This window comes from Thamnophis elegans, chromosome 2, assembly GCF_009769535.1.
Source record: "Thamnophis elegans isolate rThaEle1 chromosome 2, rThaEle1.pri, whole genome shotgun sequence".
In the NCBI taxonomy this organism is placed as follows: domain Eukaryota; kingdom Metazoa; phylum Chordata; class Lepidosauria; order Squamata; family Colubridae; genus Thamnophis; species Thamnophis elegans.
Window position 1 is genome coordinate 12,203,797 of NC_045542.1, and position 15,159 is coordinate 12,218,955.

The 15,159-nt window shown below is 43.5% G+C and overlaps 1 protein-coding gene across 1 annotated transcript in view; it reads right to left on the minus strand.

Moving 5' to 3' along the window:
• SYN1 (synapsin I) overlaps nucleotides 1-14,671 on the minus strand; it is a 119,620-nt gene extending 104,949 nt beyond the window's left edge. Inside the window, exon 1 of the mRNA XM_032211439.1 lies at nucleotides 14,313-14,671. Coding sequence (XP_032067330.1) covers nucleotides 14,313-14,671 — 359 coding nt within the window. The remainder of the gene's footprint in view (nucleotides 1-14,312) is intronic.
• Between the last annotated feature and the right edge of the window lie 488 nt (nucleotides 14,672-15,159).

Genomic DNA, 15,159 nt, shown 5'->3' on the forward strand with positions numbered 1-15,159 from the left:
TAAGATCTCATTTGCAATAGGCCTTTCGCATTAATTCATCCCGAAATTGCAATTGATTTGATTCCAGTAATTGTGGCTGGAGATGTGGGTGTATCAGGGAGAGAAGCATATGTTCCATTGCTCCAGAGTGATCCTCCCCTTGCTTTTAATCTCTCTATGGTAGAGTCCACTTTATTGAATGTGCCACTTAATGCACAGCTGCATCAGACATTAGGCTACATCACATACAAAGGCAGCTATTTCCTGCATCTGGCAATCCTCCCCCAAAAGCCTTATAAATACAGGCAGGCTGGATTAATAGCAAAAAATGTTTCTCCTTCCTCTGTTCTGCGCATCTCCTTCACTCTGCCACAAAGTCCAGACAGAGATGAAGTCTAGCATAGCCAAACAACCCGCAATTCTTTGTTCTATTGTTACAAATGTTCTCCTAGGTTCCACCTCCTGAAACCAAACAAACACTAGAAGTTTTTAAATACAAATGTGGTTGCCTATCTGGATGGGGCTTAATCACAGATTTGAAACAAAGCTAATACATACGCAACCTTACTCCTCTAAAACGTTTTGGAACTACAATCCCCAGGATTGTGAGCTGTAGCCTCAGTACATCTGGAAGACGTAACTGAGAAAGGCTGTTTAGAAGACTTTCCCCCTTCCCTCATTAATCTTAATACAACGATAGATTGATAGATTGATAGATTGATAGATAGATAGATAGATAGATAGATAGATAGATAGATAGATAGACAGACAGACAGACAGACAGACAGACAGACAGAGACAGACAGACAGAGAGAGACAGATATGGATCAATAGATGGATGGATGGTGGGATGGATGGATGGATAGATGATAGATAGATAGATAGATAGATAGATAGATAGATAGATAGATAGATAGATAGATAGATAGATAGATATCAATAGATGGATGGTGGGATGGATGGATGGATGGATGGATGGATGGATAGATGGATAGATAGATAGATAGATAGATAGATAGATAGATAGATAGATAGATAGATAGATATGGATCAATAGATGGATGGATGATGGGATGGATGGATGGATGGATAGATAGATGAGAGAGAGAGAGAGAGAGAGAGAGAGAGAGAGAGAGAGAGAGAGATATCAATAGATGGATGGATGGATGATGGGATGGATGAATGGATGATAGATAGAGAGAGAGAGATACATACATACATACATACATACATACGGATCAATAGATGGATGGCTGGTGGGATGGTGGGATGGATGGATAGAGGATAGAGGATAGATAGATAGATAGATAGATAGATAGATAGATAGATAGATAGATACATTCATACATACATACATACATACATACATACATACATACATACATACATAATGGATGGATGGATATATGGATAGATAGATATAACGATAATTCTACCAACCACACCTTTCCTGTCTTTCCTGTGCCACTGCTACCTGCTCTCAAAAACTCAAAATTGATCCTGACCGAAAAGCCGTGTTAATTCTTCCCTGCCTGCCGCAGACCAATCATAAATCCAGCCACCACTGTGACTACACCTGTAGGATTGCAGCATTTCTAAAGCACTTCCTGATGCAATGCTGGACATGAAATAATGTACACGCCAAAACCAAAAGGCTGCAACCTACTCCCTCCGTGGGTCAGCCCTAGCTGAATCCCACAGGGATCGGCCATGAAAGCATCCTTCATGCCGCTAAAATGGAAATAAGCTTTTGGACTATTTCCTCCTCCCTCCCCACCCACCCAAAAAGAAAAGCACTTCCAATAAGAACTTGCAAAGATGAGGTGGGGAATTAGCTCCAAAGATCTCTTCGCCCTTGAGTCTTGGGACCTTCTGATTATTTTCTCAGATCAAAAGGATTTCTTCAACATTGCCGGGATATTGCGTGAACAAGGAGTCAATATAGAGAAGTATTGCAATGATTTTACACGTGAGATCACCTTTGACTATACCCTAGTTCTCCTGAAACAGGAGAACTGCCACTTATATGATGTAGAGACATCCAGCGTACTATATATCGGCATATATGCTGAAAGGGATGCCAAAAAGTTGCCAAAATATCTGACAACATGCAAATGGAAATAGAAATACGCTTGTTATACCTGCTTGCATGATCAGGTATGTTTTCTCTGGTCACCCAGTCCCACTACCAGTCTTCTGACATACCTGTTCTCAAAGACTCTGCCTGCAGTATTTATTTTGGCTGGCATAGCTTCTCTTGAAAGGATTTAAAAGCCATGGGGGAAGGAGTAGAATTTGGCACCGCTCTAGGAGGTGATAAGCACAAGTGTGTCCTACACAATATGTTGTCAGCGGTTCAAAATAGACTTAATACAGGTGTTGTGAGGAAAACAACCTTTGTTTTTTTCACGCACTATTTATTTGCAAGCCAGTGCACTAAGAACAGAAGGCATTTCTCCCATTTCGAAAGAACTTTCCAGAATGGATCCTCCTAAATCAGCTCCATTCTTTTCCAGGATATATTTACTCTCAGGTAAGTGTTTGTAGGCCCATTCTGTATTATTTCTGCCTTACTAGAAGATCTGAACGGGAGTATCAGCTGAGTAGATTCGCATAGGGCAGTGGTTCCCAAACTTGGCAACTTTAAGACTTGTGGACGTCAACTCCCAGAATTCTGGGAGTTGACGTCCACATGTCTTAAAGTTGCCAAGTTTGGGAACCACTGGCATAGGGTGAGAGACACTTTGGGCAGGGAATGAAATGCTATAAGGAAGCTTTCCTGAGCCTGAACAACTCCTGGGCTGCTGCCTCTACTATTTGAACCTCATCAAAACAAAGCTCCATGGACTACATTATGGGACTTTGTGTTCTGACCCCCTCCTCCTTCCAGTAACGAAAGCCGAGACAAGCTTAACTAGAATGTACTTTTAATAGCAAGAAGCCAAAATCTCGGTGGCCGAAAGCCAAGCAAACAAACAAACAGATAAGAACCTTGGCAGCAAGTCAGACAAACCTTGGCAGCAATCCAGCCTGCCAAGTTAATTACGTTCTCTTTAGTCAATGTGTTGACTTCTGCAAGAGGGGCGTGTCACAAGCAGTCTTTTTTATAGTCTGGAGAGGAGCCTAATGACCATCAGCTGAGCGCAATTACCTCCTGTAATTGCGTAATTGTTCCTGGCGCTGAGTAGCTCTTTGATGGCGTGCATCCAGAAACAACTCACTGCTGGCTTCTGGATCACTCTCCCTTGTCTCCTCCCCACTGGTCCAAGGCTCAGGCGCCACCTGGTGGCCAACCAGTCTCTCTGTGCCCTGCTCAGAGTCGGAACCCTGTCCAGGGTCCTCCGGAGCCAACTCATAGGGCCCCTCGCTGTCGGAGTCTGGTGGCAGTTCCAACGGCTCCTGCTGGGCCACAACAGCTTTGTATCCAAAACATCCGGTGGTGACAAGACCAGGGAAAGCCGCTGCAGAGTAGCCAAATCTTACAAATGTTCAGCCAAGGGAGAAATTAGAGGGAGAAATTTAACCAAGATTGACACTCTAAAGTAGGGAATGTCTTTAATAAGCACAGAAAACAAGAAGTATGTGTCAGGTTGCCTGTGGACTTCCCTGTGATACCTTGCAGCTTGTCATGTGCATGAACACAAGTACTCCTCGACTTACGACCCCAATGGAGCCCTACATTTTTGTTGCTAAGTTGTTGTTTAGTGAATTTGATGGCTTTTCGTGCTACAGTAGTTAACGTGAATCGCTGCAGTGATTAAGTTAGTAACATGGTTGTTAAATGAATCTGGCTTCCCCATTGACTTTGCTTTGTAAGGAAGTCACAAAAGGTGATCACGTGACTCTGCAACCGTCATAAATATGAGCCGAGTGGCCAAGCCTCCGAATTTTCATCACATGATTACGGGGATACTGCAATGATTTGAAGTGTGAAAAACGGTTGCAAGTCACTTTTTTCAGTGCTGTTGTAACTTTGAAGGCTCACTAAATGAACTGTTGTAAGCTGAGGGCTACCTGTACAGCTGCAACAACACTTTCAAAGGGGGAATAATCCTGTCTAGCCAGGGGCTGAAAGAATAATATGTAGGCATCAGGGGTGGGTTTCAGGCAGTTCGCGGCGGTCCCCGCGAACTGGTTGGTCGGCGAACCTGGAAGTAAGTAACTTCCGGGAACGCCGAAGGATCCACCCACCCGCCCACATTTCTTACCCAGTTTTGACTAGTTCTGCGCTTCCACGCATGCGCAGAACGCATACAGCGCCTGCGTGATCCTCCAGGAGCAGCTGGAGCATCGCACAGGCGCTAGTACGCATGCATGCACTGCGCGCGTGCACGAGGATGCCGCCGGCCCCGTTCTAACCGAACCGGTTGGAACGGGGCGAGAAACCCACCCCTGGTAGGCATGCTGGGGAAGTGCCCAGAAAAGTGGGCAACTCTGCCCATAAGCCAAAGGCCATCTAGCCATTCAAAACAATGAGATTTGAACCCTTCAGCAGAGCTACAAATAAAGGATAACGAGAAGTAGCATCCCAAATATCTGTAACTTAAGACAAGAATTAAAAGAGGGGGCAAATAGGTTCAGATGGTTCAAGTAAAGCCTGAAAGCTACGCTCGGGACAGCGTGCCAGGGAAAGGTGTGGGAGATGGCAAGACCTACAAGGCAGCCTTTTGATCATCCCTTAGTCAGGATCAGATACCAAGCAGAGACAGCAGGGGAACAAAGCCACAGTTTCACCTCCTTAGGGCTGTGCGGCCTCCCAGGCGTTGACACCCGCCATCCTGCCCTGCTGGGTAACAACCACCTCTGCATCCTAATATAGCGTCCCCAGCAGGGATCCCGTGAGAAACGCCAGCAGTTCTGCTCCCTGTGGCTCAATCCTTCTAAAGCATCGGCTTCTCTGCGGAAGAGCCTCCCCTTTCCCAGAAAGCAGTCAAGGGGGGGGGGGGATGAGCAGCACGTCAAGGAGAAATATTGAGTAAAACCTGGGAGGGTATGACGGTGCCATAGCTCAGCTCCCTTTTCTCGTCTCAACTGTCCTCTGCTTCAAGCAGGTCATGTCCCTTCAAAAGGGGGTCCCTTTGTAGCTCCATCATCAGTCTGCCATCTGCAATCTAACCAGGAGCTGAGTGGAGGCTTTTGATGGTTTCCACTTGCTAGAAACCAGGAGGGTGCATCTGGGAACATCTGGATCAGTCTGGCACATGCCAGCCTCAGAGGCTTAAGAACCTCATATAAGAAAAAGCCACATCACGAAAGTGCACTCTATTACTTTAACAAGGACTTTTTAATAAAGTATTTGTGTGGTCGCCCTTTCCCAATTTAATACAATGTTTTTAATTAATATAGTATCTTATTAGAATTGATTGAGAACATTACAATATTAGGTATACTCAGTCTAAAGCTCCATCTGGACCAATATCTTTGTCTCCCAACAGCAGCCAAGAATATTATTTGGGGAGCCTCAAAAGAGGGATTCAACGGCAATAAATTACCTTCATGGGGGGGGGGGGGGTTGTGTGTGTGTAAATACACTGTGAACCTAGCGGCAAAAAATTCTGACACAGAGGTTACATTTCATTATCATATCTCATTGCTGTTGATGAAAACTGTCTTTGGTCTCATCCTTTAATGAAAATCTATCCCTGTGAAACCTCACAATTCCATTTTTGAGAGGGTGAATTCTATGGGTTAAGAAAAATCAGGGTTGTGTCATTTGATTCCAGAAGGCTGCTGTGAAGCAGATGGAGGCACAAAGATAGCACATGTCTGCAGCTCTTCAAAGCAGCTGTGTCTTTTCTTAAGATTTCATGGCGGTGCTCCAAAGAACCTTTTTCAAATTATTACCAAAGCACTGCCAAGCCAAAAAAAACATGACGAAATCAGTTAACTATCAGACTTTTGAAGTCACTATGGAGAGCGAAGCAAATAGAGAAAATCTCAATAAAACTGAATTCATTTTCTGGTTATTACATGGACATATTCATTTGTTTTTCCTGGCAATAATACCGAAGCAGTTTACCATTGATTTTTCCAAGGCTTTAAAAAAAAAAAAACACCTTTTCAATAATTCACACATCTGGATCTCCCTTTCAATTATAAACCAGGCCCAACTTTTTTTTAATCATTCATACATATCTAGGTGTTGCAACCTGCTATTTATTTGCAAATTCATATAGCCTACTGTAACTATCTGAACTGTAGTAGCACTTTTGGGATTCACACATACACAAATGCTAGAAAAATCAGATCTTGTAACTCATAGGATACTCTACCCTACATACGAGGGTACAGCCGAGGTGGCACAGTGGTTAGGGTGCAGTACTGCAGGCCACTTCAGCTGACTGTTCTCTGCAGTTCAGCGGTTCAAATCTCACCGGCTCAAGGTTGACTCAGCCTTCCATCCTTCCGAGGTGGGTAAAATGAGGGCCCAGACTGTGGGGGCAATATGCTGACTCTGTAAACCGCTTAGAGAGGGCTGAAAGCCCTATGAAGCGGTATATAAGTCTAACTGCTATTGCTATACATGTCTGTGTCTTTCCATCTCCCAGATCTCATATGTATATGTTTCCTCTTGTGTCGGGGGCAGGGGGAGTTCATATCTCAAGAACTTTCCTCCAGTAGCCCAGGACTTGGCATCTCTCTCTGCTCAGATTGTTCCAGAGGTGGGTTGCTGCCGGTTCGGCGGCAGGAGAATCTGCCTCCGCGAGCGCAAGCAAGCATGACCAAACTGGTAGTAAACCAGTTAGCAAATCACCCCTGGATTGTTCAGATGGCAATTGCCGTGAGAAGCACACGGTGTGCTTGGATGACAAAGCTTTGGATCTTGAACTAACTATAAAAACAGAAGGTGCAGGGGTGGAACTAAAGAAAAAATATGGGGAGGGTTCTATAGCATAGTGAGATTAAAGAGGAGGGGGACTATGTAGAGCAGCATACATAACTCAAAGCGCAATCACTAAATCAAATTTATTGCAGTTTTATAGATGGGTATATATTAACATGGAAGGAGTACTGTAAAGGATTAGATCCAGATAGAAAACCAAATATTAAGTGCAGTTGGTTAAATCTCCTCTCTTGTCCTCTCCATCTGTTATGACCAACAATGGTGTTTCACCTTTAAGAGACTTGTTAAAAAAAAACATCGAGAGTAGCTCCAGTTAAAACCAAGATTTTATTGCCTAACTTTGACTGAAGTCTATATTCAATTGATGTACAACAGTAACACTTGTGCTAATTCATCTTGAGCCCAGGATAGTGCTATCCAAGTGTAGCTCAGTTCTCTTAAGTCCCAGTTCCCAAGATCTTTCTGACTAAGAATGATTGTAGTGGAAGTCCACCATATCTTGAGGGCACCAGATTGCGGGGGAAAGTCCACCATGGTCTACAATAGCATCACATATAAAGCACCAAGGTAGGACATACACATCAACCAAAGAGGAAAACAAAAGTTAAATCTATTGGATCTGGATTGGAAAAATCTAAATCACCACTCCGTGGTACCAGATGCCAGCAGCAATTTCATTTTTTTAAATTGTATTTGTATTAGAATTTTTAAATACAATAAAAATATTTTGTTTAGACTTGCACTCTTCTTACTCTTGAGTGGTTATCAACATATTCTTCCCCCACCCTCTTTTGTTTTAAACTATTGTTTATCTTTTATTTAGTGGGTGTTTGCATTTTTCCAATTTTACCTCTGACAGTCCTTGGATATGCCCAAGTTTGTTTTGTTTATTGAATAGGCTACAACTGAATAGTATCACATAATGAGGAACACCATAAACTAAGGTTTATAAAGCACATTGTGGGTTCAAACAGATCAAGTGATCTGTTCATATAATACTTTATAGCCTATACTTTATATTGTGATATGTGGACCTATACATTAGTAAAATGCGTACCTATTGCTATGAGCTGCATATACATTTTTAAAAAATCAGGGAAACAAGTATCCAAATAACCATTGCATGGAACCAAACATAGAGGTTGTACAGTGGTGGGATTCAAATAATTTAACAGCCGGCTCTCTGCCCTAATGATTTCTTCCAACAACCAGTTCACCAAACTGCTCAAAAACTTAACGACTGGTTCTCCCGAATTGGTGTGAACTGGCTGAATCCCACCACTGAGGTTGTATATCTCCTTGCTGTTCGCTATTGATCAGTTCACCTATAGCAATAATATCTGAGAGACCGCCTCCTGCCGATTACCTCTCTCAGACCAATTAGATCGCACAGGTTAGGTCTCCTCCAGATTCCATCTGCCAGCCAATGTCGGCTGGCGACTCCCTGGGGGAGAGCCTTCTCTGTTGCAGCTCCGGCCCTCTGGAACGAGCTCCCTGTTGAGATCCGGACCCTTACTACCCTCCCGGCCTTCTGCAAAGCCACCAAGTCCTGGCTGTTCCAGCAGGCTGGAGGGGGGGGGGGCTGAGAAGCATTTACCTCCACGGAAATTGTGAATGTTGGTTTTGTTTTTAATATGTTGTCTTTGTCTCGTTTTCCCCCTTTCCCTTGTCTTTTGTGAGCCGCCCGGAGTCCTCCGGGAGTGGGCGGCATACAAGACAAACAAACAAACAAACAAACAAACAAATAAATAAACTACCCATAAGACGGAGCTCACAGAACTGCAACCTAGAAAGCTTCCATTTCTCAATAGTGTATCAAAGCACTGAAAAACAGGTGGATAAAGGTTTCATGAAGGTAGCTTGTTCTCAGGAGTGAGAAATTGCTGAGACAAGTGGGAGGCTCATGCAATGTTCCATATAGGCAACATTATAAAAAAACAACCAATGAATACTTCCTCACAAAAAAGATAGGAGGCCTAGAAGAAGACCAGGCTATATTTATCTTCTCTGATATTTAGCATAGAAATGTTCAATCATGTCAGGCCTCTATATTCTGCAGTGCTGACGCTCAAGATCAGCTTGTTTCTTCAGAGAACGCTGAGCTCTGGTTTTTCTTTGTCTTCTGACTATTACACAGGCAAAGGAAGATGCACAAAAAGCCCAACACTCAAATAGGACAAATGAAATCAATATGATGCATTGCCTAGTGCCGGTCTGGGTCACTGCAGATTTAAATTCCCATTAAGCAATGACGTCCAGTTGGTGACCAGTTATTCTCTCAGACTAATTTACATCACAAGGGTGTTGTGAGGATCAAAGAGAAGAAGAAGCTTGAGTTCCATGGAGGATACCCCAAAATAAATGAATGCACTCTCCCAAAAAAGCATGAACTGAAGGGGGAAAAAAGCAATCATGGTCACATCACTTCTTCCAGGGTTTCCGGTTTCCTAAGAAGGCTCTTACGAGTCCCTTAGACAGCAAGATGATCAAACGGGTCAGACCTAAATGAAATCAACCCTGACTGGTCTTTAGAAAGCCAGATCCTGAAGATGAAACTCAAATACTTTGGCCACCTAATGAGAATTCATTGGAGAAGAACCTAATGCTGGGAAAAGATTGAGGGCAAAAGAAGGGGAAGACAGAGAATGAGGTGGCTGGATGGAGTCACTGAAGCTGTAGGCATGAGCTTAAATGGACCTCCAGAGGATGGTAGAGGACAGGCAGGCCTGGAAGAATGTTGTCCATGGGGTTGTGATGGGTCAGATACAACTTTGCAACTAACAACAACAAAGAAGGCTCTTATTTTTCTGGAGTTCATCTATACATAGATGGTGGGTGTCTTGGTGGTGCTTGGGGCGTTACGCCCTTTCAATGGAAACCAACATTAATGTGGATGCACTGCAGCTATATTGCATCCAACAGAACCAGAATCATAGAGATTAGGGTTCCAATCAGCTCTCAGCCATGAAGCTCAGTGGCTGATCAAGCAGGATGTTCAGGAGGATAAAATGTCATATTATGTTCCTCGGATAAAGGAAAATATAACAAGTAAAAGAATTTAACAAATAAAAAGAAGACAACTCCCCCAAGCAGCCTTTAGAGAACTGAGCATGTTTAGTGACATTCCAGAGCTAATAGTCTAGAGAAGGAAGATAAATTGCTGTCCTATACACTAATAGCTGGTTTAAATCTCCGAAAATCAATGCTATAATGGAAATTAGCAACCTTTGGGGGCTTACAGATCCCTCCCGCCTCCTGGAGCATATCTATTACTCTTTCATTAGGGGGGGGAGCATAAGATTCTTCACTTCCTTTGGTGAAACATATTAAGATGGTGCAAAATTGATGCTGGTGGCATGGCAATAGCAATAGCAATAGCAGTTAGACTTATATACCGCTTCATAGGGCTTTCAGCCCTCTCTAAGCAGTTTATAGAGTCAGCATATTGCCCCCAACAACAATCCGGGTCCTCATTTTACCCACCTCGGAAGGATGGAAGGCTGAGTCAACCCTGAGCCAGTGAGATTTGAACAGCCGAACTGCAGAACTGCAGTCAGCTGAAGTAGCCTGCAGTGCTGCATTTAACCACTGCGCCACCTTGGCTCTGTATATGGCAGCTAGATGGGAGCATTCCAGATGGGATGGAGAATACAGGCTATAACATTTTATTGAAAATCCCATTAGATAAATGATGATGATGATGATGATGATGATGATGATGATGATGATGATGATAGGAATAGCCAGCAGTGTGATTGGCTAACAGACTGCTGGTCTTTTTCTCTCCAGAGAGTAATGCCCTCTTGCTATTAGGAGGCCAGACTCCAGCCATGACTATGCAAAAACCCTTCTGGAAAACAAGGTGGTTCCAGCACCAAACTGGAAGCTTTAATGGGTGCAGGATTTCAGCAGATGATCCGTCCTCTCATATGAGAGCATTTCTAGGTCAAGGAGCTGGTTGAAAGTTGAGGAGCTTTGTAAGCCTAGCTTCTCCTGAAGGTTGGAAGATAGTTCTTCCCTTGCAATCCCTATGACTGTATTTGGAGGCTAATGATTGTTCCCTATCAACACCACCCAAACAGCCTTTACATTTATGGTAGCCATTTTTCGAGGCTAAGGATATTGGACAAATATTGCCTTGACTATCATATTGTCTTCATATCTAGCCTTGAACTTGCCTATAAAGTAGATATGCAAGTATTAAATTCACCTGAAAGGATATCTCAATTCCCAACCACTCAAATAATTTATCTTTAGAATAGAGGGATATATATATTTTACCTTTAAAATACTATGATCTGCTTAGGTTTGCTAAGAATATAAAAAATAAAGGCAGACAGATTTTTCCAATATATGCTTCTATTGAAAAAGGTCATCTTAAATTCAAGGTTGTTTTCTATTTGGAAAAGTACAAGTAAGCAAGAACACATTTGTTTTGGCCTCAAATTTCTCTCCATCCTTGATAACCCAGTTCTTATAAATATATGAAATCCAATCCATGATTCTGTTTCTCAATCTTGCTAAACACAATTCAAACTAAGTCTTCTAGTTAGAGAGAGAGAGAAATTATGGATTCCTAATGGCCAATTTTTAATCCTGTCTCTTAATATACTTCTCAGCAATTTTACTTTGAGATTTGCCAATAATATGCCTACAAGCAGCCTCTCCTTTTAAACATTTCATACAAGAGCACACGGTGAATTTTCTTGTTTGGGGCAACATTCCTCTTTTTCTTGAAGACCTTGAAAGTGAAGGACCGCTGAGGTTTGTTTGACAACCTAGTCAGCTTCTGCACACATGGAATATGGACCAACTCCATCCATAACAAATTACTTATTTCAGAGCCCTTGAAAGATGAACAATCCATAAACATTATGAACAGGCAACATGTCCACCAGCATCAACAGAGCACATGCTGCCATTGGAGGCTACCATGAAAATGGAAGGCTGAGCAATCTAGAAGGAACAGGCCAGAATGAGCCCTTCAGGTTCACAAAAGGTGTTTTTCCTCCATACATTCTCCTTGTTCATCAAGGAGAATGTTGTCAAGTCATCCAAAGGCCTTAAAGGAAATCTTGGTTGGCCTTCCAATTTGGATCATGAAAGCTGCATCCATTGTCCCCAAGTAGATAGTAGAAGAATTGTTTATCTGCTTGCTGGCAGTGGTCAGTATCTCAAATTTCTCAAAAAGTGTAAAAGAGTTTTTTTTTAACCCTCTTCCTCAGTGCATACCTGGCCTTTCCAGCCTATAGACATCTATCACTTAGCAATGATGAAATAGGGTATTGACCCATTCCTTTTCAATGCTGATTCACCCACAGTCTATACTTCAGTCACATAAACTGGCCACCATACATCATCAGGAAACCATGATTTTTCAGTCTCTCTGCTTAGCAATAATCTGCTGGATCTTGGGAATTATCTGATAGGGACTGAGTTTATCATTTAGAACTTAATATATACATGTTGATTCTCAAACTATGAAAAAGACCATAGGATTATATAAACTAATATTGCTGTATTACATCAACCCTTGGTTTTTGCCTTTACTATGTACTTGTATATCTTTGACTCTTTAAGATGCCATAATACCCTTTGTTGTGTTTAATTAACAATCCATTCTTATATTGATGTCCCTTTTGGAGAAGCCATGCTTCTTCATTTCCTGTACCAAAAAGACTGCACCAAATACCAGAAACCAAGGAAGCAGAATAGAAAACTCAAGAAGAATTCAATAGGATGACTCACTAAGGAGAGGTTTAATTCATCATGTCATCCATTCTAAATTTATATCCGGACTAGATTTACACTTTGTGAAAGATCTTGAATCATAAATAGACTGATAACCTCAGGGCCTGCATTTCCTCATTAGTAGTCCATAATTCTACTGTTAACAGGCCACAAATACATGTAAATTGTCTGTGTTGATTTTTGGGATGTGAAGATCTATGAACTAGTTGTGAATGTGTAAGCCAGAATGGGGCCACAGCTAAATAACTTGGAAGGCTGACAAAAGGAAGGAAGGAAAGAGAAAATGTGGGCTCCAGAAGAATTACCAGGAGATCTGAGCCCTGAGGACGGAAAACCAATTTAAGGCATGACAGGATAAGAGAAAGAGATTAGAATGACTTTTAGATATAGATATATATCAGACAGGGATCAATATGCTTGTTATGAGGAGATCTGAGAGTCTTTGGATATGTTTCAGTTAAAATTAAACCACACCGTGTAATCGTTTGAATAATTCTGATCACAGGCTAGGCAAATTGCCATCCTCCTTAAACATCTTTGAAAAGAACCAAGTCAAATGGCTCCACCAATAAGCTGCAGAAAAATGTCAGATGCTGTTCCTTAATCTTGCATGAAGTGGTGGTGAGGAGATTGCCCAGATCAAATCCCCGAATCTTCTAATTAATTATTAAAGCCACCCTAACTCTTAGAGCTGAACTGAAAGGAAAAGAGGGGACAGGCAATTCAATGTGCAAGATAGGAAAACTGCCAAACCGGTAGCTGATGTTTTCACAATCCAGCCCCAAACTGGGTAGATCTATGATACAAAAGTTGGTATTTTTGGAAACCCTCTGAATTCCCAACCTGCTATTTTGCACCCTTGGAAACACAGCACTTCCTTTTTCACATCTTGTAAATACTGCATTGCAAAACATTTCACAGGAAGTGTACTCTCCTTTTCTTGTCACTGTGCATTTCCTTATTGGGACTAACTGTACAGCAGTGGCCCTTGAATAGGACTAGACTCTAGTGCAACACCCAAGTAGATCTCACCCCAACACCCACTCGTCCTGTTCTTTGTATTTCTCTCCGTCATGGCAAAAGGTAGCAGATACTTAATCTTTGCTGAGACATGGAATAGACAGAAACCCAGTTCCGTCCATATATAGCTTCAGCAGAAGAATGCCCCTCTGGAGGAAATTACAGGTGGCTACGAAAATTAAGGAGCAAATAACTGAGATAAAGTGAAAAAGGAGGCAAGAATGTCAATGGATGATTCCCTACTAAAGGATATCAAGGGATTGTGAGCAGGGTATAAGACATCTCATCATCTCATCCACTTACAGCCTTTCTCACTAACAACTGATTGCTTCTTCCAGCACCACTGAGCCATTATTTTGCCGAGATAATAGTAATAGGGATCTGTTGCATATTGCTTCAACACCACTGGGTTAAGTAACTAGTGAGGAAATAGGCTGAGGAAACAGGCCCTCCTCAAAAAGAGCCTAAGGGACCCTATAACTGTATCAGGGGTGAAACAAAGGAGGCTATTTCCCCATTTCTCCCCTCTTACACCACCCCCAACCTTTCTTTATGTGAAGAAGTCCAACGTGAAGTCATTTGGAAAACCCAATTTGCCCCTTCCCCCATCTATAAGTCACCGTTCATTTGAATCTGAATGGGAAAAACGACAAGGGAGGAGGAAGGAAGGCTAAGCATGGATGGATGGATCTCCTTTCCCCGCTTCTCAGGTCCTTACCAGTCCGTCCCTGGCTCATCGACTACCAGTAGTACTTTGCTGCGTCCCGACGACGTTGCAGAGGCAGCCACCCCGCCGACTTGCTCGCTGAAGCTGGCTGCTGCCGCCGCGGTCGTCTGCTTCACCGCGTTGGACAGCGACGAGAAGAAACCCCCGGCTCCGCCGCCACCGCCGCCTCCGGCTCCAGGGCTGGGGGCCGCCGGTGGCCTTTCAGCTGGGGAGATGCTGCCCGGCGATGGAGAGGTGGCGCTGGGCGGTGGCGGCGGCGGCGGCTGAGGGCGCTGGAGGTCGGTCATGTAGCCGTTGGGCAGGTTGGCCATGAAGTTGCTGTCAGAGAGTCGCCTGCGGAGGTAATTCATCTCGGCGAGCGGTTTGAAGTCTCAAGGGTTATGGGTGTCCCACAGATTGAGGGGAGTCGCTATATTGGGGTGCCTCTGGAGGGAAAGATGAGGGGCTCCTCCTCGGGATAATCACTGGAGGGGATTCCGACGACCTCCACCAGAAGCCCTCTTGGAGAAAAGGTTTGCCAAGTTGCCCTAGAAAGAGGAACCCCCGAAAAAGGCGATCCGGTCAGCCAGCCTTGGGAAGAGGGTCTCTCGGGGGGTCGATCGCCGGGCGAAGTTTCTAGTACTGATTTCCCGAGAGCAGCTTGTTGTGGGGATAGGAAGGAGACCGCTCGCCTACTGGGGATCTGTTTCAAAAGGAGAAGGGGGACATTCGCTCAGAAGGAGATGGCATTCGTAGAAGGGAATCTTTCTAACCAGCTTCCTTTCAGAGCGCTGTTTTTCTCCTCTCCTGCTTGCCTCCTGCCGGGAGCGTCCCTAGGGTAAGGGATTCCTTCTGCCCC